This window comes from Phyllopteryx taeniolatus, chromosome 13, assembly GCF_024500385.1.
Source record: "Phyllopteryx taeniolatus isolate TA_2022b chromosome 13, UOR_Ptae_1.2, whole genome shotgun sequence".
NCBI lineage: Eukaryota > Metazoa > Chordata > Actinopteri > Syngnathiformes > Syngnathidae > Phyllopteryx > Phyllopteryx taeniolatus.
In genome coordinates this window covers 11,987,354-12,014,403 of record NC_084514.1, presented here as the reverse complement: position 1 = coordinate 12,014,403, position 27,050 = coordinate 11,987,354, and the positions used below count along the sequence as shown (strand labels likewise).

The 27,050-nt window shown below is 43.2% G+C and overlaps 3 protein-coding genes across 3 annotated transcripts; 2 read left to right on the top strand and 1 right to left on the bottom strand.

The window, feature by feature from the left end:
* Positions 1 to 1,128: 1,128 nt before the first annotated feature.
* tmem151bb (transmembrane protein 151Bb) lies at positions 1,129 to 6,571 on the top strand. The gene is made up of 2 exons (XM_061795436.1): positions 1,129 to 2,080; positions 3,312 to 6,571. Exons 1-2 carry the CDS (start codon positions 1,997 to 1,999, stop codon positions 4,719 to 4,721), a joined length of 1,494 nt encoding a protein of 497 aa, XP_061651420.1. The 5' UTR covers positions 1,129 to 1,996; the 3' UTR covers positions 4,722 to 6,571.
* Positions 6,572 to 6,924: 353 nt separating this feature from the next.
* mtres1 (mitochondrial transcription rescue factor 1) lies at positions 6,925 to 9,235 on the top strand. Its single transcript, XM_061795437.1, has 4 exons — positions 6,925 to 7,029; positions 7,622 to 8,066; positions 8,731 to 8,803; positions 8,886 to 9,235. Exons 1-4 carry the CDS (start codon positions 6,981 to 6,983, stop codon positions 9,066 to 9,068), a joined length of 750 nt encoding a protein of 249 aa, XP_061651421.1. The 5' UTR covers positions 6,925 to 6,980; the 3' UTR covers positions 9,069 to 9,235.
* Positions 9,236 to 9,499: 264 nt separating this feature from the next.
* Positions 9,500 to 18,672, bottom strand: bend3 (BEN domain containing 3). Its single transcript, XM_061795435.1, has 5 exons — positions 18,321 to 18,672; positions 17,672 to 17,746; positions 16,978 to 17,032; positions 14,891 to 15,063; positions 9,500 to 12,137 (listed from the first exon to the last, which is right to left on the bottom strand). Exons 3-5 carry the CDS (start codon positions 17,027 to 17,029, stop codon positions 9,918 to 9,920), a joined length of 2,445 nt encoding a protein of 814 aa, XP_061651419.1. The 5' UTR covers positions 17,030 to 17,032; positions 17,672 to 17,746; positions 18,321 to 18,672; the 3' UTR covers positions 9,500 to 9,917.
* Positions 18,673 to 27,050: the final 8,378 nt, after the last annotated feature.

Here is a 27,050-nt window from a genome sequence, read left to right as displayed (position 1 = left end):
GACTTACCTCTCCCCGGCCACTTCCTCCAGCTCTTCCGAGGGGATCCCGAGGCGTTCCCAGGCCAGCCGAGAGCCGTAGTCTCTCCAGCGTGTCCCGGGTCGTCCCCGGGATCTCCTCCCCGTGGGACGTGCCTGGAACACCTCGCCTGGGAGGCGCCCGGGAGGCATCCGAATCAGATGCCCCAGCCACACCTCATAGTGGGAAAATGGCCGTGTCTCTTCCTGCCTTTTTTTGGTGGCTCGCTGGCAATTTCAGAGCGATCACGCTTGGCTGGAAGCATACCTGGTACCTTAGGAGCAGCTGCTCTGATCGCCTAGCGGTGGCCCACGGATAGGCTGGGAAGCCGAGTCTCCACCCCCAAGGCTCGCGGTTTCTGAGCCGTGTGCCTGAACAGGGTGGACCGTGGCCGCCCCGTGGCTGGGAATCTAAGAAGCCAGCTAAAACACAAGAGAGAGGAAAAAACACACCAGTGTCAGGGTTAAGTACCCCAGGGGCGTGTCGAAGAGGGAAGGAGAAGACCACACCCATCAGCTTGAATCTTGTCTGAAAATTTGATAAAATGGGTTTAAAATCATATATTAATATAAGATAACCTCAACTTTTCTCTGAAGTCATGCATATCGGACTGACTGTTTATACTTTAGTTTTGGCAAATGAACTGCTTATGGTTCAAATCACATTTCATGTTGCTTGGAGTCAAATCGAGACAGCCAATTGTCAAAATCCCGCACTTGCACTTTTAAAGTTGACACACTGACACAGACATCGAGGCATACATTTCGAAACATTTCTACAGAGTTCGTGAAATATCAAAACAGACATTTATCCTTGGTTAAACATCAAATGAGAGTCCCCTCCCCGGTTTGACTTTGCAGTTCCTCTCGACGCCTGCGGGTGACGCCTTGTCCCAGCAATTGTTCCTATTCTCAGACACGTGGTCCCGTGGAAACATCGGGCCTTTGACGCTTGCGAGTTCAGACTTCAAGGGTAGATGTTAATTAGTTTAGGGTCCACGAGGACGTCAACAGCCCCTGAAGTATCGAAGATTTTAAATTTTTGTACAAGTTTTAGCAGACTCATGGAAATTGACACAAAATGTTGCAGTGGGCCAGATCTGGCACCAGGGCCTTAAGTTTGACACCATGCACTACACCACTTGTCCAAGTCATTGTCAGGGAATGTGCTTTTTTTTTTAAGAACTGTTGCAAAATTAACAACCATACATGTGTAAAGATGTGTCAGCAGTGAATTACTACTCCAATGGGTTTGTGGGTGTATGAATGAGTAATAATCAATGTGATTGGCTGGAACAGAGGACCCCCAAAATCCAATTTTGCTAAGGGTCACGTGGCGGCCTGGTTTCATATGAAAAAATGGTGGCGTTTTCTACTGTTGTACTCACTAACACAGATTTGAACACATTTACAAAGCAGATTTCAGGGAATAAAAACGTGTGTTATTTAAATGGGATGTATTGTCCTGACTTGTTCGTGTTTGGTTAAGTAGCCTATAAAAAAACCCTCTGGATGCCTTTGCCCAAACAATTAAGTGTACACTACAAGTGTAATGTCGGTGTGTTTTGTTGTTGTTGTTGTTGGGCTTTCCCTTGAAGGCATTTCTGCAACGGCGTCTTCTCCTCAGCGCGTACCTGCATGGCGACACTTCAGCACCATGGAGAGCAACCCTCGCCAACGCCGTCTGCTGAAACCAATCGGCGGTCCGAAAGTGCAGCACAAGCTCTGTTTGGCATTTCGACTCGAGCCGCCAAATATTCTGCTCGCCAATTTGCGATCGTGTTACTGCGGCACACCGTAAAGAGGGGAAGAGGGAGGTGGGATGCGGGCTTTCCCTTATACGCTCGTCCATCTTCGAGCTACTGCAGAGTTGGCTCCGAGATGCGTCTCGAGCTTTTATTCGGTTACCTCGAGCTCTAGCTGCTGTCGTTAGCGAGGTACTCCACGCCCCGTCACTATTTATCGACCGCCGATCGGCATCATGTCTCCTCCGGCGTCGGCTGCGACTGCCAGCGAAAGCAGCACGACCACCACCGCCGTGTTTGAGGAGGACACCAGAGAGGAGGTATCTTCTTCACACAATCATCTTGCTGTGTTTTAGGGCATGTAAACCATGCAGTCCATGTGCATAGGTTTACAGCATGCGATGTGAATGTGCAGTTACGGTATATGTATATGGTGCCTTGATGACAAATGAGCCTGCATTGGTTTGGGTTGAACGCTCTTTTTGAACATGAAAAAAAAAAGCTTTACAATAAAAAAAAGTACATAAAAAAACGAACAATGTTCGGGAGACTTGACATATTGGGAATTGTTTTCATTAGCTGAGCAATTATCTCCATACAGTAGGCAGTAGCCTATACTGTATATAAAAGTAGGCATACACTGTCAAGATTAGAGATCTGGCAGTATTTATTTTACAATAATATAACCCATACAACTAATTACGGGAATCCATTGCAACAGCTAAAAATGTTGCATGTATGTTCTTTTAAATATATTAAAAGTCCAAAGCAGCCACCACATGCCTAAAAGTACAATGATATGTGATTATTATTTTTTTTTTTAATGAGCATAATACTTCATTCACCGTGAAAAAGTGGAAACAAAAATTACATGTACCTCTCATGCAACCTTTAAAAAAATCACCCAAAAGTCTAACACACAGCCAAAACCTACATGTCCGTTTTTGTGTTGTGTATGAGCGTTTGTTGTTGTTGTTGAGGGTGAGAGGTTTATTTGTGTGTGCGTGAGAGACTGGTTGCTTGCTATGAATGCGAGGTCTTCTGGTGTCTGTGAATTTTTGTTTCACTGGTGTGTGAATGTGTTTTGGGGTCTGTGAAAGTTTTTTTTTGCTGTTGTTGTCTGTGAGTTTTCCTGGTGTGTGTGAAAATGTTATTATTTTTTTCCCCCCGTGTATAGTGTTTTTGTTATGTGTGAGAATTTTTAACCGGGAACAAATTCATCAGCATACCCCTCGTTTTTCGATCGGGAAAACCTTCCATCAGCTATTATTTGGATTAGATGGCTGGGATTCTACCATTTGTATTCTGGCGCCGGGGGGAGCAATTCCATTGTAAAGAAATAGATTTCATTACAATTGTCACAAAGTAGAATAGGCTGTTGCTTGGTATGTTCCACCCCTCCACAAAGAATTGAAATTAGCTCTGTAATTTTTGTTTTATTGCTACCTAACATTACAAAGAACCAACACTTAAAATAATCCAATGCCGCGAGGAGATAATTTATTCGTGAAACCGTTTTTCTTTATTGCATTCTCTTATCTTTCTGTACAGCAAAAACCCCTCAAGCAATCTCTGAGGAAGTCAATATGTCGGGAGAGTTTCTGGAAATGCCTGCTCCTGTCCGTTCTTATGTACGGCTGCATGGGAGCCATGGTTTGGTGTCACGTCACCGAGGTGACCCGCCTCACCTTTGACAGCGCATTCAAAGGGAAATCCATGATGTACCACGACAGTCCCTGCTCTGATGGCTACATATATATTCCTCTAGCCCTACTGGGCATGCTTTACTTGGTCTACCTGGTGGAATGCTGGCACTGTCACGTGCAGAACGAGCTGCAGCACAAAGTCGACGTGGAGGGCATTTACGAGCGAATCCAGAGGATGCAGCAAGCCAAACCTTGCATCTGGTGGAAGGCCATCAGTTACCACTACGTGCGTCGCACCCGGCAAGTCACACGCTACCGCAATGGGGACGCGTACACCAGTACTCAAGTTTACCACGAGCGAGTCAACACTCATGTGGCGGAAGCCGAATTTGAGTACAGTCACTGCGGAGTGAAAGACGTCTCCAAACAGCTGCTCAGCCTGGAGAAGTCTGCCCTCACAAAGATGCGTTTTACCAAGTGTTTTAGCTTTGCCAACGTTGAGTCTGAGAATTCGTACCTCACGCAGCGAGCAAGATTTTTCACTGACAACGAAGGCCTCGACGACTATATGGAAGCCAGGGAGGGCATGCACCTGAAAAACATTGACTTGAAGGAATATATCATAGCTATGTCTGACCCCGAGCACCACCCCTGGTATCTGTCCCATTATGTCTTCTGGTTCGCCTCATTCCTCACCTTCTCATGGCCTCTACGAGTGTTCATTGAGTATCGCACCGCATATGTCCACTATCGCGTCGAGAAACTCTTCGGACATGATTACATTCCAGTGACACCGTGTGAGGACAGGCCATATTGGCGACGTATCCCCCGCGTCAACACAATTGACAGTACGGAATTGGAGTGGCACATTCGGTCCAACCAGCAGTTGGTTCCAAGTTACTCAGAGGCAGGCCTCATAGATCTAGCCCAGTGCCCCTCCACCTTCAGTGGCATTCGTCAGAATTGTGAGCGCTGCCACAGGGCCATCAGTTGCTCCTCAGTGTTCTCCAGAAGTGCCCTCAGCATCTGTACAGGAGCCAGCTCCAGAATCCCCTTCAGCGGCAGTCGATTCTCCCTGGCTCGACGCTACGGATCACAAAGGAGCTGCTTTTGGAGGAGCGGAAGTTTAGACGACCAGGAGAGTCCCAGCGAAAACACCCGCTGCCTGTCAGAACGCCTCAACACAGACGACGAAGAACCCCCAGACTATGACGACGCGCTGTGCTACCCGGTGCTCATTGTCCACTGCAGCGAAAACTGCCACAACCACAGGTCCTTCCACAGAAACGGCTCTTGTGTGGAGACTTCACTGTGACCGTGCTAAAAAAAAAAAAAAAAAAATCAAGAATATCTGTAGCATACAAACACTTGGCTGCATGTGAGATATACAAACAAATGCAGAAATCCTGAATGTGTGAATCACCAAAGCAATAAGTGTGATTAATGATATGTGAAACCTCTGCGCGGACAAAGACTGTTAACACTGCACATCGTTGCCATAGCTTTTACGATCTTGACATATAAAAGTGGCGCTGCAGTTACCTCACAAGAGCTGGACTCGAAAAAATGGACACGTCTAAAAGTGGTCATTGAAATATGTGTAACAAATGCATCATGAGTGACAAGTCACTTGGCAACTTTGATGAGTTTCATATTCCATAGTCGACCTATTTCTAAGGACAGCAATAACTGCAAAAACCTAAGTAGGATCATCTCAAGTGGAAGGTAAAATGGAAAATATCAATTGAATATATTAGTTGCACTGATGCATATCAAACGCAGCAGAATGAAACCCGAATCTATGCCACACAATACACGCCGCTAGCTGTTATTTTCAGTTCATTTATTTATTCATGTGTTGGTGACGTTTCATAATCTGTCAAGCCATTCAGTTTCCGTATCGCTTTTCCTCATTTAGCGTCACGGGTCCCAACTGATTTCGGGCAAGAGGCGGGGTACACCCGAGACTGGTCGCCAGCCAATCATAGGGCACATATAGACAAACAACCATTCACAATCTCATCCGCACAAGGACAATTTAAAGGCTTCACCTGACTGAAAACTGTTTTTGGGCCTGGGGGACGAAGCCGGAGTCCCCAGAGAAAACCAATGGGAAGAGCATGCAAACTCCACTCTTGAGAGATTCAAACCATCCTCACTGTGACGTCATGCCACCGTGCTGCCTACTTATTCTAATCACAGGAGGGGACATTTTATCTACACTCTGCTGCATATTTTGTTGTACACCACACAATGAAGCAGATCACACAAATTGATTTTTTAAACATCTTTTTCAGACTTTTACATTGCTCAGAATGTTTTTTTTTTGCCAGCAGCGCTTGTCCTCATGAGGTTCGCGGGTGAGCTGTAGCCTATCCCAGCTGACTTAGAGCAAGAGACCGACTACATCCTGGACTGATCGCCAGCCAATCGCAGAACACACTCTAGTACACTGAAGTCAAAATTCTGTTTGCTCAATATGATTCTGAAAATCTCTTTCAGTTTGACTGTTATTTTTCCATGCCCACAATTGCATAATTATGTCCCAACGCAGCGCGTTGAAGAAGCATAACTGAATGTGAGCCACCAGCGTACATTATGTAGTCCCGTACCAACTATGTAGCTTAGTAAGGAACAGTTCATGCAAACGTCACAACATCTCCGGAAGAGCTTTCCCCACCTCTTTCAACTACAGTTTACATACAATTACAGTAATGCAAAGATGTTAGTGCACTTATGTTTACACACTTGGTACACCATAGACATTTTATAATATTGATTTTTTTTAAATTATGTAACAGGTGAACATAGTCTAGCAAATATCTAGTTCACAACAATGTAGTCAAACCAGTATTATGCACTTGAAATTACAAGACTATAAATTGTGATGCTGAATGTTGATGTAAATGTATAAAAAAATTATAAATAATAATATAATAAATGATAATATAATAATATATAAATAAATAATGAGGTACTATTAAGATGACACACTAAAAGGCATAACACATAACGAATCAAATTTGTTACTTATTGTACAAAAGTTGTATTATTGTTGTCCTAATATTCCAATGACTGTATAAAAAGGTGATTATGTTTACAAATATGTAATCAACCATCCTATGCTGGAAAATAATATCTGCAATAAATGTCAGTACAAGCCCATGTATTTTTGTATTAAATGCGCAGGAGGATTTAAGACACTTTTTGTGATACACTTTTTCCAGCCATCCGTCCATTCGGTTTCATTTTTTAAACTGGAGCCAATCGTGGCTGACTTTGGGGTTCTGGTTCCGACTGCACTTTCTATCTATCCTGAAATTAGAAAATCAAAAACAGAATTCTGAACATTCCCCCCACACACGTCAGTCCCTTTGCACAATGGAATAGTTAAGACTTTCAAATTAATTCATGTATACCTGCGTTGAACATTTTAAAGTACAATTTTGTTGTTATGTTGTAAACACGTCTTACAGTGTACTGACATAAACGGACAAAGACAAACTGTAAGATGTCCTCCCAAACGATAGGTGGCAGCACGGCGAGATGACAAGTGACGCGACAACAACAATAAATGGGAAACGACGAATTAGCAAAACAAGCTATGCGAGGTTATTTTCTAGGTGAGTGACTACAACATATGTGCTTGATTTCCCTGCAATGGAGTAACAACGTGACACTAGGATTGAGCATCTTATATGATTATTATTCATCGTGGTGCATGCGAAAACTTGATATGTGCCACGGCTTTCCAGTTAGTCTCACCTCGGTCTCGACCCGCCGAGTGTCGGGCTCGTTTAAACAGAGGAAGCCGATCTCGTCTCACGCAACAACAACAAAACCAAAACCCCAAAACATACGCGCAAAGAATAAACAGTGCACTGACACGCCCGTTGTTTGATTTTCAATTATGTTTGTATATTTCGACGGACTTGAAGACAATGAATGAAGGCACAAGACGCTTTCCAGTTGTAGTTGAAAATCCTCACCCTCCATTCATATTTCAGCGAGCGACAACCGAAGATGTTTTCGAAGCAGCAACGATTACCGCAGGTTGCGGTAATCTCGCGAGACTTCAGAGTAAAGGACTGCAGATTTTTTTTTAAATTTGAATTTAAATGAATGAATATATATTTTCAAAAATTCCAACTCAGTTGTTTCTTTTTCGTCAACTATAACCTTGTATTTTAGTGACAAAATGTTTTTTTTTTTTAGTGACTGGCTGGCGTTCCAACATGCACAGTTTGGTGGTCCAAGCTCTTGCCATGAGGCAGCTAGGAAGGCTGAACCCGCGCCATCTACTGGCTGCTGGTTATGGACCGGCACAGACTGAATGGTGTCCCAGGACCATCCATACACGCCAGCTGTGGGGCTGCTCCGCCTACCCCACACTGGGCGGCCACCGGCCAGCTCTCTGCAGCAGGGATGCCATCAGGAGTCTGTCGGTCCATCAGCTGAGGTTCAAAAGCAACAGGAAGAAAGGTGCTGCTAAGCCAACGGATGAAGAGGAAGAGGAAGAAAAAGACCTTGAGAGCAGCGATTCTGAGGATGAGGTGGATGAGGACCCAAATGTTCCAAAAGACTATAAAGACATTGAGAAATATGTGCAGTCCTTTCGTTATGATGTCATTTTAAGAGCTGGCTTGGACATGGCGCGCAAGTAAGTCTCACAAATTATGACTAAACCAGTACCCAATATGCTACTAATACTGTGATGTTTGTAATAGTTGTTATTTATATAAAGTACTTTAGTACATAGTGGTTAACACATCTGCCTCACAGTTGAGGTTCTGGGTTCAAATCTCAGCTCCGGCCTCTCTGTGTGGAAATTGGACGTCGTCTTGTGCTTGCGTGGGTTTCCTAAAAGTACTCCAGTTTATGCCCACATTCCCAAAACATGCATGTTAGGTTAATTTAAGACTAAATTGTCTGTAGGCGGGAAGGGTTGTTTGTCTATATGCGCTCTGCTACTACCCGTTTATCCTCATTCGGGTTGCAGCTGTCCTGGAGCCTATCCCAGCTGACTTTGGGCAAGAGGCACCGCACATAATACACAAACCATTAACACTCACGTTCACACCCAAGGACAAGTTAGTCTTCAATTAACCTAACATGCAGGTTTTTAGAATCTGAGAGGAAACAAATACACCAAGAAAAGCCATAAAGCACGGAGACAACATGCAAACTCAGTCTAGTGTATGATGGTTGTAAGGCTTCACTGAGGCATGCTGATTTTAGTTGGAATAACATTTTTTTAAATAAAAATAAAATCTACAGCAAGCAACTGTTCCAGCCATAAAATATATTTTTTTTCATTCCAACAGTAAAATTGAAGATAGCTTCTACAGCAACAAGCTCAGACTAAATGGACAAAAGCTTATCAAGAAAAGTAAAACGGTGAGTGTTTACCAGCATTACCAGCAATGGCGTATACCTACCACTGTTGCTGCTTGTTCTGACAATCTCGTACTATATTTAGGTGAGAGTTGGGGACACTTTGGACCTGGTGATGTCAGAGAACCAAGATACCAACACTGTTACTTTCATGAGAGTTGTCCTGAAAAAGGTTTTGGGTGAATCCAGTAATGCAGAAAAGTACAAAGTTTCTATAAGGCGCTGGAAGTTAATAGCGCTTCCCAAGGATGAGGCCTTTAAGCCTTGAAGTCAAATATGACCGTTCTGACTGCAATACCGTTGGCCAGTTAAGGCACGACAAGGACAAAACGGGTAGAGGCAACTGAGATGATGAACTCTTCTGGTTTCTAGACATGAAAAAAAAATGACGACTTTGCATTTTCCTGCAAACCAATAAATGTGCACTTTGATGAACTCTGCATTGTTTGATGGCTAGGCTTATAACGAGTGTATCAACTTTTTTGCTGGCAATATTGACTTAGTGTACCATGTGTGGTGAAATTGTGTGTGTAAAAAAAAAAAAAAAAAGTTCATTAGTTGTTGACACCTTTTAAACAGTATTGCCTCCCAAACTAAAACTAACACAAGGTATCCAAATAAGGGCAGTTTAGGAGGGTTAATGCAACCTCGGTAAATGCCTGAACAGGAGTGTGCAGCAATTGAAGTGTAAAACACCCAAAATGTCATGTGATTTTATTAGAAATAAGTGCTCAACCACTGTCAAGTTAAATTTTCTACAATATAAACCGCTATAACAAGGCTTAATATAAGCATGTTATTAAAACAGGTGAAACAATTTCTGCTCATATAGAAAAGTATGCACTGAACTATCATTATTTTCGAGGGCTCCAACAATGTTAGATAAGCTAGGACAGTTTTGGCTTTTTAAAGGAGGCTTTTGAAAGTGTTTATCCAACAAGACTAGTATAAGTCATACATCTAGGGCTGTTGCCTAAAGGTTAAGTGGGACAAGTAGTTGTGTAGAAGAAACGTGATGGGTTGTTGGCTTCATCCTAAAAAGGACAGGTTTGTAAAGTTAAGCTTATATGCTGTGCAAAAATGACGTGTGTGTGTGTGTATCTAGGGAGGGCTGCCACTACAACACAGAATTTGACCTCTTGGCCTTCTTCAGAATGTCACACTTCTTCCGATTGGGGCGCCTACAGCGTTCATCGATGCTTGGCACGCACTCGTAGTGCCACACTTCCTCCATTTTCTCCACAGGGTACACCGTTTCCACGTAGTGACGGATCAGTCTGAGGCGTGCAGGGTCCAGCTGCTTCTTGTTGCAGGCCCCTGAATGGTTGTACTGCAACCGCAGGTTCTCCTGCGTGAAGAGCTCCGGGAAGAGGCGCACCAACAGTCGGGCAGCAAAGTTGCCAACGGAGAGACTCTGCTGGACTATTTCACGAACCTCCATGTCTGAGAGCAGGTAAGCTGGCGGAACTGGGAAGTCAGGTTTGGAAACGATCAGTTCATCCAGAGGAATTTTGCAAAAGTCTTTACTGCTTTTCTCAGGAGGTAACGTGGGAATTTCCGGCTCCTCCTTCAGGCCGTCCGGGTGGATCTGGTTCAGGAAAAAGTCTGGCTCTGCATCGTGACCATACACTTTGCGATGCTGCAAGTAGGATCTCCGCTGCTCCGTGTCGCGTCTCCGGCACCTCTCATCAAGTTTGCCCACAAACTCCAGCATCCACACTCGGTCATTCCTGGCCCGTGGGTAGACTAACTGCACATAATGGCGGATCAGGTTCACACGTAAGGGATCCAGCTGCTTTTTCCCGAGCGAACCGCTGCAGTTGTACAGCTTCCGGGTGTTCTCATGGGTGAAGAGCTCAGGGAACATGAGCACCAGCAGCCGGGATGCAAAGTTCCCTATGGACAAACTACATTCATAGTTATACTTCAACTGCTCTTTGGACAAGAGAAACTCATGGGGAACAGTAAAGTCTGGTATGGGCATCTCTAGATTGTCAAAATCTATAGGGGATAGCAGTGACTTTTTGGACTTGCGCGAGGGCCTTTCATCATCACACATCTCTGGAATCCTCAGGACAGAAACGTCCTCGAACATGCTCACCGGGTCAAAGCTTTCATCATTTATGTTTTCAGGTTCACTTCCATTGCCATTGCTGTGAGGACTATCAAGTGCATCCTCCAGATGCTGAATGCACACCTGAAGCCAGCTCTCCTCAGGCACGTTTGGAAAATTTGTTTCCATATACTTTTTGATGATTTCCATCCTGTCCGAGTCTAGAATCAGCTGACCCACACTGTTTAAACAGTTTGAGCCCTCTGGCACTTTATTACCTTCTTCAAAAAGCTCAGGGAATAGTCGATGCATGAGGAAAATGACAAAGTCTTCCGGGGAGGAGAGCTCGTCCAGCTCCTCTGTGGCTTGATTGTTGAAGATTCCAACCAAGCTGCCCTGCTGGTTGTCTTGAGAGAGGTGCTCCTCCTGACCCTGCTCATTTATGAAATGATAGGTTGGAGAACGCTCTGCTTTTATTCCGTCTCCCACCATTGTCTGCTTCTTGAGCAGTCGAGCGCTCTCCATGTCTCTCTGGGCCCAGAAGCGATTAAAGAAGTCATTAATCTGAGGGAGGCACTCTCCCTTCCAAACACTGTTGTTCTTGACTGAGGGATAGCTTCCCTCTATGTAGTTGCGGATCAGCTGCAAATGTAAAGACTCCAGGGATCTTTTGCTTGCCATGCATTCATGGGAGCAGTCCTTGGCTTTGAACAGCTCAGGGAAGAGATGCACGAGTAAACGACACCCCAGCTCTCCAGCACTGGATGTCTGCTCCATGAGAGGGTTCAACTCCTCACTTGTGAGCAGATACTCAGGAGGAGGCTGGAATTCTGCCACCATCTCCGCTGGTTTGATCTGCTTTTTAATTCGCATGACTTCCAGACTTAACAGGTCCACTTTGCTGTGCAGTTGAGTCATGCTGGAACTGAGGCTATTGAGAATGAAAAACATTTTTTCAATTAAAGGGTAAATGTTTGAGTCCTCTGACCACGCTTGGCCTGAATTGTCCACGCTTGGAAAAGCCTCAGAAAAGCCATTTTCCTGGGAACTTAGGAGAGTGGAGGAGAAGAGGCTGCTGTAGTTCAGCGGATTTCCAGGACATTGACCTGCTTGCTGCTCTAGATTTGGAGTGTTCTTCTTCTCTAAGATTCTGTGGGAGATACTGAAGAGAGGCTTCCTGTAAGAAATTCTGGATTTGCCATGGAGGTTTTCCCTTGTCTCTCCGCTTGTGCTGAGACACAGAGGCTCATGTCTGCTGCTCTCATCTGCCAACTGCTGCCTCATCTAGATACAGTAAACGACAAAATACATACAAAATCACTACAATATTTCAGACCTGACAGCCTGTAGGTCCAAAAAAATAACTTTAGAGGTAATGTTATGAAGGTGGCATGAGAGCAAGCGTTTTTAATCAAACTTTGTTCTGCTGCCCTCAGGCTCCCGGTGAACTCGGTGCACATAACCACCGTCAAAGGACCTTCAGTCGTGCAGGTTCCCGCAGTTATGGAAGACAGCAATAAGCACTGATACACGGGTGCCCGACAAGGCTTCTTTATACCCGCGCGGATGGCGACCGCGCTGACGTCACTGCGGCTGTCCCTCGCGAAGTTTGCCTTTATACTCTCGTCCTGTAGACTTTTATAATTTACATAGTTAATCCCACCACACTTCACTTGTACAGCCGGGTTCACGACCCTTGTCCTGCATGCTTCTTCTCCTGTCTTTGTCCTGTTCTATCTTGTCCTGTCCTTCCCTCACAGGGTGTATGTTGCACTACAGCCCCAGGCAACACTCATATTTAATGTTTCATTGTTGTAGATAATGTAATGATTTACTTCTCTGATCCTGTTTACAATTATCTAGAAACCTTGTTCTGTGCGACTGATCGACTCTGATTCGCAATCAACTTCAATTATAATACTAATAAACCACAGCGGAAGCTTAAAAACTCCACTGTTTGCAATGCAATGCGGATATTTTTTTTTTTGCATTAACATACTTAATGTACATAATTGTTACATTAATTGTCATAGTTTCTCTGTATGTTAACAGTGGTTCTTGGAATGTATACCTTATTTAACTGTCACATTTATTGCTAAATTATGTTGTACTGTCTTTTTTTTTAAATGAAACCATGACTTGAAGTAGTGTGCTTTAAGTATAGCGTAGAAATGGAAGTAATGAATTGTTTTCTCAGCACTTTGGTCAAAGTAGCAAATCTTTTCCAAGTCAATGAGTTCAAGTCCAAGTGACGTCACGACTCATTGCTGTTCAAGTGCAAGTTGAGTTGCAAGTCTTTGACATATTGTCTTGTCGGGTCTAAAGCCATCAAATTCATGACTCGAGTCCAAGTCATGTGACTCAAGTCCACACCTCTGGCTCCAGCAACTATCCAGCAGCGCCCGGACGGCATGCAGAGCCCACGTGATCGAAACAACAGGTTGCAAAGGTGCTACCATAGTAGCAAGGCGGAAGAGAGAATGTTGCTTGCTTGAAGTCATTTACTGACACTGCAGTTGAAGTTAACTGTAAAACTAAACACGCACAACAAATGAATTACACTTATTGAATGTTCAAATTCATCAGACCTAATTTCCTCATTGTTCACAAAAATTGCGAGCTCAAAGCTAACACATTGCATGAATAACACTACTGACGAGCTAATAAAAATTAGCATTGAAATCGCGGCACTTATATCTCCCAAAATAATAAATATAACAATAATCTCTGTCATATATTCTTCAAACTCTGTGAAAATAACATAATAACAACAATATGGCACGCGGTGGCGACGCCTAACGGGACAAGATGAAAGGAAAAGAAGATTCGATCGGACTTCTATTTTCATTGCTACAGCAAGTGTGCATCTCATTGCGTGCACCACACTACCCCTCAAGAGGTCAAGACGTGCACAGCAGCGATCGAACAAGGCACATAAAGACAGCAAGCACCTCAAGACTCACTATTTCAACCCCAATTCCAATGAAGTTGGGACGTTGTGTTAAACATAAATAAAAACAGAATACAATGATTTGCAAATCACGTTCAACTTATATTTAATTGAATACACTACAAAGATGAGATATTTTATGTTCAAACTGATATACATGATTGTTTTTAGCAAATAATCATTAACTTGGAATTTTATGGCTGCAACACGTTCCAAAAAAGCTGGGACAGGTGGCAACAAAGACTGAGAAAGTTGAGGAATGCTCATCAAACACCTGTTTGGAACATCCCACAGGTGAACAGGCTAATTGGGAACAGGTGGGTGCCATGATTGGGTAGAAAAGGAGCTTCCCTGAATTGTTCAGTCATTCACAAGCAAAGATGGGGCGAGGTTCACCTCTTTGTGAACAAGTGCTTGAGGAAATAGTCGAACAGTTTAAGGACAATGTTCCTCAACGTACAATTGCAAGGAATTTAGGGATTTCATCATCTACGGTCCATAATATCATCAAAATACTCTTCCCAGCATATACTAAGAGTAAAAAAACAAACATTTTTCATGGTTTTCGATTTTATTTTTTATTCAATCCATTCAAGTGGAGAATATGCTTACTTTTAGTTAAGCAGTGGTTACATTGCAATTTAAATATATATTTTTGTTATTATTGGTTTTATTGGAGTTATTTTCCAGGATTTTCTGATAATTTTTAAATGTATTTTATTCAATTGTAGTATGTTATTTTTAAAGTTAGTTTATGTAACCCATTGGTTAATAAAAAAAGGGTCAGTTTTTCCTCATATCTACTGTTGCTGATTATCGTTCTCTTTTTGAGAAATATCACTTGATCAAGCCTTTTCAAAACATTCCATACTACAAGTAAAGCATGTATGATTATTGCTCATATTGGATAAGACCGATATCGGTATCGGCCAAAACTCAAAGCTGCAATATCTGTACCGGATCGGAAGTGAAAAAGTTGGATCGGGACATCCCTAGCATTTTTAATTGGGTGTTCTATGTTAGAACTTAGCAGTCGGCTATATAGTCTATATATAAATATATAAATAGTCTGTGAAAAAAAACTCACCTCTCGTGCAACTTTGACTCTCTTGCCGCTTGACAGCTGCTTGAAGTCTGGTTCCATTTCGGAAGAAGTTCGTTTACCAGCCTCGTGGGTCCCAGGAGATCCTCCTCCATGCTCACCAGGTGCCTCACAACAAGCAAAGTCCTCAGTCTTGTCTTTTTTCCCATGCTTGTGTTCTGCCAATAAAAGCAAATTATCATGTCTCCTTTCTTCAGCCACATGAACAAAACTGAATTGTTATGAACACACGGAAAGAATGGGTATTCTCAAATATTGCCCTCCAACTCTGAGAGACCCTGTGCCCCAATTAATCACTGACCACAATACCCCACCTCAACTAGCTCCCGTTTTATTCCCCTCGGGCAAAATAGCAGGTGGTGCCACTAGGTATTTATACTTTATGACATTTGTTACCACCATGTGTGGTGGTAGACATCTTTACCACAACACACACACTGTAGAGCAGACATGGCATCTGTAAAGCTGCTGTATGCAGCAGATCATTCCTGAGCAAAAATTGCTAAACATTTCAACACTGACCTCAAAAGAATTAGGTGAGCTAGGTAAAAAATGGAGCCCTTAATACAATATGCAGTTGTTTAATATATATTTTATAACTATATTACTTGTATCTTAATATATTATGTTTTATTAGGTACCATAATTTAGTTGTGACAAAATAATTAATCAGTAAACTTTTATCAAACTGCGTTTGTAGAAATAAAGGCCACTTGGTACACTGCAGTTGAGTAAAACATTGTCCCCCGCCACAACAAATACAGATGTCTGTGGTCCACATACGGTTTTCTATTCAAGCTACAATTTTCTGTTTTTCTATTAGAATGTGTGCTCACCGATTAATTGGCCTCTCACCTCCTAAAAGTATCCCATTTGAAGAAGTAAAATGTATGAATTATATAAAATTTGAACAAACCATTATTGGCACCCATTATTAGCACCCATGAAGTGTAAGTACTAAATGTGGAGCATATCCTAAGAAAATGAAACAACATTTTTCTATAGAGAACTAGTGTTTGATACAAAATAGTAAATGATAAACAGTATATTATGGACAGATGAAACTAAAATAGAGCTCTTTATCAAATGCACACAAAGAGTATGTTTACAGACGGCACAATGAAGTGTTCAAGGAAAAGAACACCCTGCCAACACTCAAGCATGGTGGAGGATCCATAATTCTGTGGGGCTGCTTTGTTACATCTGCTACTGAGGTCCTTGACTGTATCATGAAATCAGAAAATTATCAAGAGATTTTAGAGCGAAATGTCTTACCCAGTGTAAGAAAACTTGGTTTGAGGCAAGGATAATGGGTCCCCCAGCAAAGCAAAGACCCAAGGCACACATCCAAAAGCACACAGGAATGGTTGGAGAAAAAAAAAAAAAAAAAAAAAAAGAGTTTTCAAATGGCCAGCAATAAGTCCTGATCTCAATCCAATTGAAAATCTTTGAGGGGAGCTGAAATCTGCCACTGCGGAAAAGAACCCTGCAAATGTTCAAAAGCTTGTACAACTTGCGAAGGAGGAGTGGGAGCAAAAAGCAAAAAGTGCAAAAAGCTTAGACAAGAAATGTTTGGAGGCTGTCATTGCTGTCAAAGGGTGTGCAACCAAATATTAAGGAGGGGGGAGGGTGCCAATATTGCTTCAAATCCTGTTTTTTTTTTTTTTTTTTAATTACAATCTATTCGCCAATATTGGTCCGCATGCTGATTTTTGTGGTTTTCTTTGAAATTACAATATCTAAATTGAAAAAACCCCAAACAATTTTCTTTGTTAAATTACTTTGGACCTCCAATTAAAAGATCCTGATGATATATATTTGGGACATTTCCATTTATTTCTTAAGATATTATACAGGTTACGCAAAAAATGATGGGGTGCCAATAATGGTGAGCACAACTGTAAATGAAATGTAAAAGTAAATTCCAGTTTTCCCAGCCCCTGATCGTTATGAGAGTAGCTCAGATCAGAAATTCATGTCATAAAGTATTCTATATTTATTTAGATTCAATTCTCATATCAATAAATAATAACATTCCACAGTCACACGATTGATTCCACATTGAAGCTTACCTTTTACAAGCATTTTTTCATCTGAAGCTTCCCCATACTCAGGGGAATTCATAGCCTAAAAGACAAAAATCATAATTATGTACGGTGTCGATCAAACACTGCAAAACACAATCGTACCTACTCACAAAAAGTTAGGGAAATTGGGCTTTCGGGTGAAATGAACTCAAAATGCACCCTAACCTTTAAATGTGAACTTAATTTGACCTCAGCTTTTGAATGCACGCGTCCAACACTTTTGTGTTTTCGTACTTTTTGCACAACTTACTGTTCTGTTATCTAACAAGGACCTGCACAGCAAAACTCACAAGGAAGTACACTTCAATGCCTTTCTGTGACTCTTCCAGTCGCTGCGTCTTTGTTGCAACCTGCTGTTGAGATGACACTCTATGATGCCCTAAACCCAGCGGTCTCGTCCCTCTGATAACAACATCCTGTTTGAAACCTCAAACCGGCCTGGTAATGGTTGATCTATTGTTCGGCTTCATCTTGGTCTCGTGATGTCAAAATGCAAACAGCGCGATGAAGAAAACTCTAAGTTCATCTCTTAGTTAGGGGACAGCAAGTTGGGTTTGTGCATCCTGAAATTCCCCCCGAAAGGCCAATATCTTTTTGTGAGTCGCGTCTGTATTTATTGCTTCTATTTGACTTCATCATTCATATATGCAGACTATAAAGACGATTGTTTTCTGCTCACCTGTAGAGTGTTCCAGGGAGCTTTTGAAACCAATCTACATCTTTCCTTTCCTTTTGTAGTCCTTCTGTCGCAGAACTATGAGAGGACACAAACAAAGACGTTGGGTGGGGGGGGCGGGTTGGGCGATCAGTGAGATGATGGATTGTCTTGTGTGGACACATGGCCGAACATTGCTGGGCATGAAACATAAACGTGGCAGCTCATGTCATCGACTAAACCATGAACTTGTCGATGTTGTCGCGCGCACGCCAGCACAGTGACACAGCGTGCGGCGTGCGATCGCATCCCGTGTCACTGAGTCATCATCGCAGGCGAGCTGATGTGACGCCGCCTCGTCAACAAGTCAGCTGTGCCGCTCGCGAGCCACACCACTTCCGCATTCCTTCGCTCGTGACCCCTTGAACCAAAACAACCACTAACCCTCGCAGCGTGGAACACGGCTATTGTTTTCATGCCCGCTTGCCAACTCACTCGCCCGTATGGGTCCAATTGAGCCACCGGTGGTGTACGATGTGGGAATTGGAGTGACGCGGTGGTAGCTTGGAACAAGCTACCGTGCTGCTAAGGCTAAGCTAATTTGACGATACAGTACTGGGGGAGGGGGAAGGGGGCGTCAAGGCGTGTGCCCGCCAGTTGACAGCTAGCTTACCTTGGTAGGTGCGTGCAACCCCAATGTGGCCCTTAGCGCCTCGATTGCCCAATGTCACCGCGTATAACGGTCGCTAACGTTGTTCAACCACTCCACTCCTGTGCGTTCTCGCGTGACGTCAGTCGGACGTCACGGTTTCTTCCGCACAGCTGCGGGCGCAAAACACACATGAAATAAGCAATGCTTGTCAACGTTTACATTTGATTGTACCGGAGAAGTCACAAATATTGACGGGGCCTATCAAATATAAAAGACAGTGTTTCTAAGCCATTTGGGGAGTAAAGCGAATCCCATTTCCATTTAGAATTTGACAAATAAATAAATAAATAACTGTCGTCGTTAAACCACATAGAAAAGTGTAAAACCATACAGTCCTAGGTGGTAACAACATTTTAACAACAAAAAATACAGCACACCCCTCTTATCTCAAAAATGGTTTGCTCCGCCCAATCCCTCCCACCTCTCGGGGACCGGGCTCAGAAAGCATCAGTACCCACCTTAAACCAGAGATGTCAAAAGTACTGCCAGTGGCGTAACTGTGATGTTTTTGTTGCGCTACAACCCTACAATTCTTTCCCCACAATTTTAAATGCATCACTCCAGTGTAATTGCACAGAGCAATAATGTCTAAAACAGGGGTGTCAAACTCATTGTCACGGGCCACATTGTAGATATGGTTTTCCTCAGTGGGTCATCATGACTGTAAAACCATATAAAGCATATTATTGAAGGATAATTAGTTTTGAATTCAGAAGTCAAAGATAATAGTTTGTTCAATTATTGTTCAATAACTGTAAAAGGGGTACATTTGAAATCAGAAGTCATGGAAAATTGTGGCACACAAATATTAAGTGTAAGTTGTAATATTAAGTGCATCTTGTAGTATCTGTTAAAAGTAAAAAAAAATAGCATGAAAAGAACAAACTCATTTAGCATGAAACATGAAGTAGACATATTTTAATTGTTTTACTGGGTTACATAAAGTGGTGTGACGGGCCAGATCTTGCCCCCGGGCTTTGATTTTGACAGCCGCAGTTTGTAAACATGGGCATTTTTTTCCGGGGTTTTGTTTTTTAATTGAAAATGAAGTACTTCAAGTCCAATTAATAGCTTGAAATGGTACAAACTAAGATAAGTGGTGAAGTTTGAAAAAAAAAAAAAAAAAAAAACTAAAGTTACAAAATAAATAAATTGGCGTGTTCTAAAACCTTTCACTGGGAGCACTACACAACGATATTTTCTAGCTTATTTTTTAAAAGTGAAAGTCAAAGGAGTTCATGTCTCATGAATAGCCACATAGTTGTTGAAACTTCCACAACAGAGTTGGGAAGAACGTTATGAAGAATATTTCCAATATTTCCATTTTAGAGATAATGCCATAAGTGTGATATGCTGTTATGTATGTATGCCCAAGGTGGCTACTTTAATGAGTCAAAGGTTTAACATACATTTTTCTTTGAAATGTGGTTCCATGACATCTTTTGTAACTTTTTTCATCTTCCGTTCCGATTATCCTCAATAGGGTTGCGGGCGTGCTGCAGCCTATCCCAGCTATATTCGGGCGAGAGGCGGGCTACACCCCTAAACTGTTCTCCAGCCAATCGCAGGGCACATAGAAACAAACAACCAATTGCTCTCACATTCACACCTATGGGAAATTGAGAGTCTTCAATTAACCGAACCTTGCATGTTTTCTTGGGGATGTGGGAGGAAACCGGAGTACCCGGAGAAAACCCACCAAGACACGGGGAGAACATGCAAACTCCACACAGGCGGGGCTGGGATTTGAACCCCGGTCCTCAGAACTGTGAGACCGATGTGCTAACCACTCGTACACCGTGCCACCATCTTTTGTAACTTGAATAGTTTATTTGTTGTGTCCTTTCATTTTGGAGTAAAATGATTAATTGAACTGCATACATTTCAATTTAAAAAATCTGTAAAATGAGGGTGTTCTAAAACCTTTGACTGGAAGTGTATGTTGATTATCGCACCAAAGTTTTTTATTTTAAATTGGTGCTGTGCTCTTGCATTTACGAAAGAGATCAGACAATGAGTCAAATTTTAAGGGTTTAACGCTACCTGGTGTGGCAGCACAAACTAAATGGGCCTGATAGTTCATCGAGAAGTTGGTCAGCTATCTAACAAAGTTTCAAGAGTTGCCAAGGTGTTATTTTCTCGCAACACAGCTGTAAAAGAACCGTCGTCCAGACAAATAATCGATGGCACAAAGGTTTTTCTTTTTTCCTACCGAGAAGATTAAGATGCTTCATAAGAGGAGATCATGACAATGTATCAAAAATGTAGCATTGGCAGTAGTCGACAGTAGTATTCCCGCTTGCATTATAGTTTCTGCTCATAACACCCCCATCACTGCCTTGATTGATTCCGGTGCCGATGACAATTTCATTCATGAAGCCATAATTCACCAGCTCCAAATCCCTCTCCAACCACTTCCGTCCCTGAAGAAAGTCACAGCCCTGGATGGCCGAATCATCTCCCCTGTTACCCACCAAACTGTGCCATTCACCTTGCTTATTTCAGGAAATCACTGTGAGAACATCTCTCTTTTTGTTATACCCCATTAGTCCTTAGAATTCCCTGGCTCAAAAAACATAACCCCACCATAGACTGGACACACTTGGCCATCACCGGATGGAGCCCTCACTGCCACTCACAGTGCCTGCGCTCAGCTATACTTCCCTCTGGTAAACCGCCACCCTCTTCCACGCCTGTTGACCTCCCTCCCTGAAGAATATCATGAGCTCTCTCCGGTGTTTGGTAAAGACCTGGCCATTTCGCTACCACCGCCCGTATGACTGCTGCTGTGGGCCCCTCTTCTCTCCAGTCCTCTCTACAACCTTTCCCGACCTGAGAAAAGGGCAATGGAGGACTATATCCATGACTCGCTGGCTTGCGGACTCATTCGACCTACCTCTTCTCCTGTTGGGGCTGGCTTCTTTTTTGTTGAAAAGAAAGACACCACTCTCCGGCCATGTATCGACTACCGTGGTCTCGATGATATCACCGTGAAGAATAAATCTCCGCTTCCCCTCATTGACCCCTCGTTTGAACCCTTCTGTGACGCCCAGGTATTCACCAAATTGGATCTACGAAACGTCTACCACCTCATCCGTATCCGAGAGGGGGACGAATGGAAGACCGGCTTCAATACCCCTCTCGGACACTTCGAGTATCTGGTCATGCCATTCGGTTTAACCAACTCCCCTGCGGTTTTCCAAACATTTACTGCCCGATGATAGCTGGGATAGGCTCCAGCACTCCTGCGAGCCTTGTGAGGATAAGCGGCTCAGAAAATGGATGGATGGATGGATATTACTGACATCCTCCATGACATGCTCAACCGGTTCGTGTTTGTATATCTCGATGACATCACTTTCTCCCGCTCCCGTGAAGAAAACCGCATCCATGTACGCCAAGTCATTCAGCGTCTCCTTGAAAACAGTCTGTATGTTAAACCTGAAAAGTACAAATTCCACCTCGCCTCCGTACACTTCTTGAGTTAAGTCATCTCCAGAGGACAACTACAACCCGACTCTGCCAAGATCCAAGCAGTCGTTAAATGGCCCAGGCCCACCACCCGCAAAGAACTACGTTTCCTTGGATTCGCCAATTTCTACCGTCGATTCATCCGTAATTACAGCAAGGTCGCGATTCCCCTCACATCCACCAGCTCCCTCTTTCAATGGACCCCGGCAGCATCCCAAGCATTCAGTCAACTCAAGACCCTGTTCACCAGTGCGGCCATTCTTGGCCACCCCGACCCCTCCCTCCAGTTTGTGGTCGAGGTTGATGCCTCGGACACAGGGGCATGTCACGTTCTAATTACTTTAGAACTTTTATTTTCTTAGAAACAATTATTACCTTTTGAATGATAACAACTGCCAAATAATTCAAATACCCATCTGTAAAATGTATTGATTTTCAAAATGAAATTGAGGGGTGTGTGTCTTTACCGCTGTTGATCAAATTATAAGAAAATGATTCATATGATTAAAGCTGGAAGAGTGTGCAGATGACTAACATCTTTTTTTCGGAGTGTTTTGGAACAAACGCTGAGATCTGCTGTGGTCAGCAATGGAGTTGTGGACAGATGGGCGGAAAACTCATCCTTTTATGTACAACGATCTATTGTATGTTCCATGCTTTCAAACCAGACACTTGCTGTATAACAATCCACTGTATGTTTAAACTCAAAGGCCCAGTAAACTGACCCAAAAATATCTTGTAAATTTGACACACCACAGAGAAGAGTATTGTTAACAAGCATGCCAAATTTGAATGAATTAAAAATAATAACAATAAATAACACAAAGTATGTGAAATCAGACTTCAAAATGGTCAAAAATTGAGGTGCTCTTTCAGTTTCCAGACGCTGTGGGCGTGTCACTGAGCGCTCTGAAAACCCCAGCCCTGTGGAACTTTTAGCTGTCAATCAAATACGTGCCTTCTCTCCTGTCTCCTAAGCTGGGAGAAGAGAATTCCCAACAATGCACATTGCACATGTTATCACGGGCCACGGAGAGGCACTGTGTGGTGGCCGTGCCAGGTCAATTTCGCCTCCGTTGAAATTCAGCGGGCCGTGAATCACACTTCTGTGGCCGTCGAAGGGTGCACCATATGCAGTGCACCCCGGCCCCCCCACTCCCCCCCCCCCTGGGTTGTTAATTTTTTTTCTCCTCCTCCTCGCCCCGCGACGCCAAATGTGTGGCTGACGGCCAGGAGTGTTGTTGGGCATAATGCTCGACTGGGGCAAAGGCCCCCTATTACAATATATCCCCTTCTTCACATACACATTTGCACACACACTTGAACACACTGCCCCACCCCACTGCTGCACTTTTACGAAAACTACTACTTGAGATACAGTAAATATACATAATACGTAACATATACTGTATATAGCACAATAATTAGTGGTGGGTTTGGGATAACAGTCTTTCTCCTGAACACGTACATTTATTACTAGTCGATTGTGCTCCCCAAATGCCAAGAAAGTAAGCATTTAAAAAAAAAAATGGCAATCCTTTGTTGAGTTTTGATGACACAATACTTATTGTGATCATTTTTTTTTTTAGCTCACACTTGACAAGTACACCAAATAATAAAAAAAAAACTAATACTGAAACTAATAAAAATTAAACTAAAACAAAGCATTAAAAAAAAACAACTAACTAACCTGCTTCAAAAACTATTTAAAACTAACTGAATTTGAAAAAGAAAAGTCAAAACGAAATTAGAACTAACTGTAATGGAAAATCCCAAACTATTCTAACCCTGGATGGGACACATTGCTATATAGTTAGGACCACGTGTAAAATGTCACTTAGGGCCACCAAAATTGGCTGCCGTTGGGCAAATGTAGGGAACGCTTCGAGCAGCTAACCAAACATTTTATACACTGCAGATAAATACAGGAATAAACCTGCGACAGTGACCTGAACTTTTGATATAACCAAAATATCAAACATGCATAAAAGGCATATACATTTATTACTGTTAACTACTGTATTTTATCCATCCATCCATCCATTTTCTGAGCCGCTTCTCCTCACTAGGGTCGCGGGCATGCTGGAGCCTATCCCAGCTGTCATCGGGCAGGAGGCGGGGTACACCCTAAACTGGTTGCCAGCCAATCGCAGGGCACATAGAAACAAACAACCATTCGCACTCACAGTCATGCGTACGGGCAATTTAGAGTCACCAATTAATGTATGTTTTTGGGATGTGGGAGGAAACCGGAGTGCCCGGGGAAAACCCACGCAGGCACGGGGAGAACATGCAAACTCCACACAGGCGGGGCCAGGGATTGAACCCAGGTCCTCAGAACTGTGAGGCTGACGCTCTAACCAGTCGGCCACCGTGCCGCCTACTGTATTTTAGTTTGACAAAAATAAAGAAGAGGATGAAGTGAATTAAAGTGCATTTATTGTATTATTTAACATTTAAAAAGGAAAACTGTAGAAATAAAATCTCAGGGAGGGAGCAGTCGAGTCCAACTGTTTTCCAAAATTCAGGAGGGGCTCCTCGGGCTCCCATTTCCTCTCACTGCCTGCAGCCCAAAATTTCTGACTCCTTTTACCTCTGTTAAATGGAAAAAAACATATTTTGTGACGGGCGGCGTGGCGGACGACTGGTTAGCACATCCGCCTCACAGTTCTGGGGACTGGGGTTCAAATCCCGGCCCCGCCTGTATAGAGTTTGCATGTTCTCCCTGTGACTGCGTGGGTTTTCTCCGGGTAGTTCGGTTTCCTCCCTACATCCCAAAAACATGCGCGGTAGGTTAATTGAAGACTCTAAATTGCACATAAGTGTGACTGTGAGTGTGAATGGTTGTTTGTTTGTTTGGGGTTAGGCAATGTATTAAGAGTCAATCAATCAATCAATAATTTGTACAGTCATGCATTAAATGCAATTCTAAGAGATTTACATTAATTAAAAGTCTAAAAATAATTGAATCCCACCCGTCGTTTTTCAGAAGACAGACACGCAGACACGCAGACACTGCAGGACAGAGATGGGTAGAGTAGCCAAATATGTTTTATTTATATTTCAATTTTAAGTGCCCAAAACCCAACAACACATGCATTGGGCCCTACAGAAGAGAGAGAGAATACAGCATGCTAATTTTGCCAGATGAGCTGCCGAAACAACATAGATGCTAATGCAATTTACCGCAAGGTGTTTTCTCAAGTTAGAAGTGGGCTGAAATATCCATGTTTGGGCAGACGCAAGACTACACCACATCATAAAAACTGTTGTTTTTTGGAGTCTGTAACGTAATTTCATTTTGATTGACCCTCTAAGGCAGGGGTCCCCAAACTTTTTCCTGTGAGGGCAACATAACTTTTCCCTTCTCTGATGGGGGCCAGGGTCAGTTTGTCACAGAAAAAGTGTGACGATCGCAGGGGTGCCTAAACATAAACATTTATTGTTTTCCAGAAAGCAACATATAACCAAATATTAACAACTCTTTCCGGGATCTTGACAGAAAAAAAATACGTACAAATGTATTCTGCTGAGCTAACAGTCCACCTTTTAGCTTTGAGAGTGTGTCTGCTCGCATTTGGCCTTGCAAGCCATCATACTTGTCTTTGTGACGGGATTCATAGTGTCTGCGCAGATTGTATTCTTTGAATACCGCCACCGCCTCTTGACAGATGAGACAAACAGCCTTTTCTTTGCATTGAACAAATAATAATAATCGTTTGTCCACTGCAGGTTAAATACCCTGCATTCTGAATAAAATGTTCTCTTTATTAACCTTTTTGCCATTATTTTGTTCTATTTGATTGGGACGAGTTTTTTTTTGGGGGGGGGGGTTCATATAGGGGGACAAACAGCAGACGGAGGGAATAGAATGTCACGTTCTATTCATGTATTAGTCTCGATCGCATGGCTGGAATGAAAAAAAAAAATCATAATGCGTCTCTGGTATTGTTCAGGGAGGCGGGCCTCCCTGAACAATGTGGTGGCGGGCCGTATTCGGCCCGCGTACCGTAGTTTGGGGACCACTGCTCTAAGGTGTTCGGTCATGTGACTGCCTTGTGCGGTCTGATTGGTGAATTCGAGTGATATGACACTAGTGATCATGTTGGATTGGCGCAACAGCGCCCTATGAGAAAGTGGAACATTAAGTAAAAATAGATTGTGTACTCAATAATGGCGAAATAAAAGTAGCGATCATTAGTAAAAGTATCGATTATTCTTAACATAAACACTCAAGGAAAAGTAAAAAGTACAGTGCATTCAAACTTCTGCAATTTATCCAAAATGTTACTTGAGCAAATGTAATGGAGTAAATGTAACATGTTACTACACACCTCTGCCGCAAGCCCGCCCAGGCTGCGGCCACTGGCCACCAGCAGGCTCCGGTAAAAAAAACGGAACAACCAAACTTTTTTTTTTTTTCTGCAAAAATGGAGAGGATGAGGTCAAAACCTTCAGGTGCATAATTTTTAAAGAAAAGGAAAGAAGAATATGATAAACGAGCAAAGGATGCAGGTATGTATGACACAGCTTTGCCCTTAATGATTGTCGTGTATTGTTATTTTAATTGGAAGTAGGGGGCTCGTTGAGGGCCCGACTTGAAATTGTTGACGTAAGGTTGATTATTAAATGCAAACTACGCGCGGGACAGCCGCAGTGACGTCAGCGCGGTCGCCGTGCGCGAGAGTATGAAGAAGCATTTAGCATAGTGCCACCGCCTTGTAATGTCGCTTTTATTAGCCTGTCGCCAAGACGCTTGATTGCTTCAGATCCCATTCATCCATCCATTTTCCGAGCCGCTTCTCCTCACTAGGGTCGCGTGCGTGCTGGAGCCTATCCCAGCTGTCATCGGGCAGGAGGCGGGGTACACCGTGAACTGGTTGCCAGCCAATCGCAGGGCACATAGGAACAAACAACCATTCGCACTCACAGTCATGCCTACGGGCAATTTAGAGTCTCCAATTCATGCATGTTTTTGGGATGTGGGAGGAAACCGGAGTGCCCGGAGAAAACCCACGCAGGCACGGGGAGAACATGCAAACTCCACACAGGCGGGGCCAGGGATTGAACCCGGGTCCTCAGAACTGTGAGGCTGACGCTCTAACCAGTCGGCCACCGTGCCGCCGCTTCAGATCCCTTCATTTGTTTTTTTCGGTTCCTATGAACTGACATTCGATAGCGAAGTAATAGTGTGAAAGTGTGATGGATCCAAATAAGGGC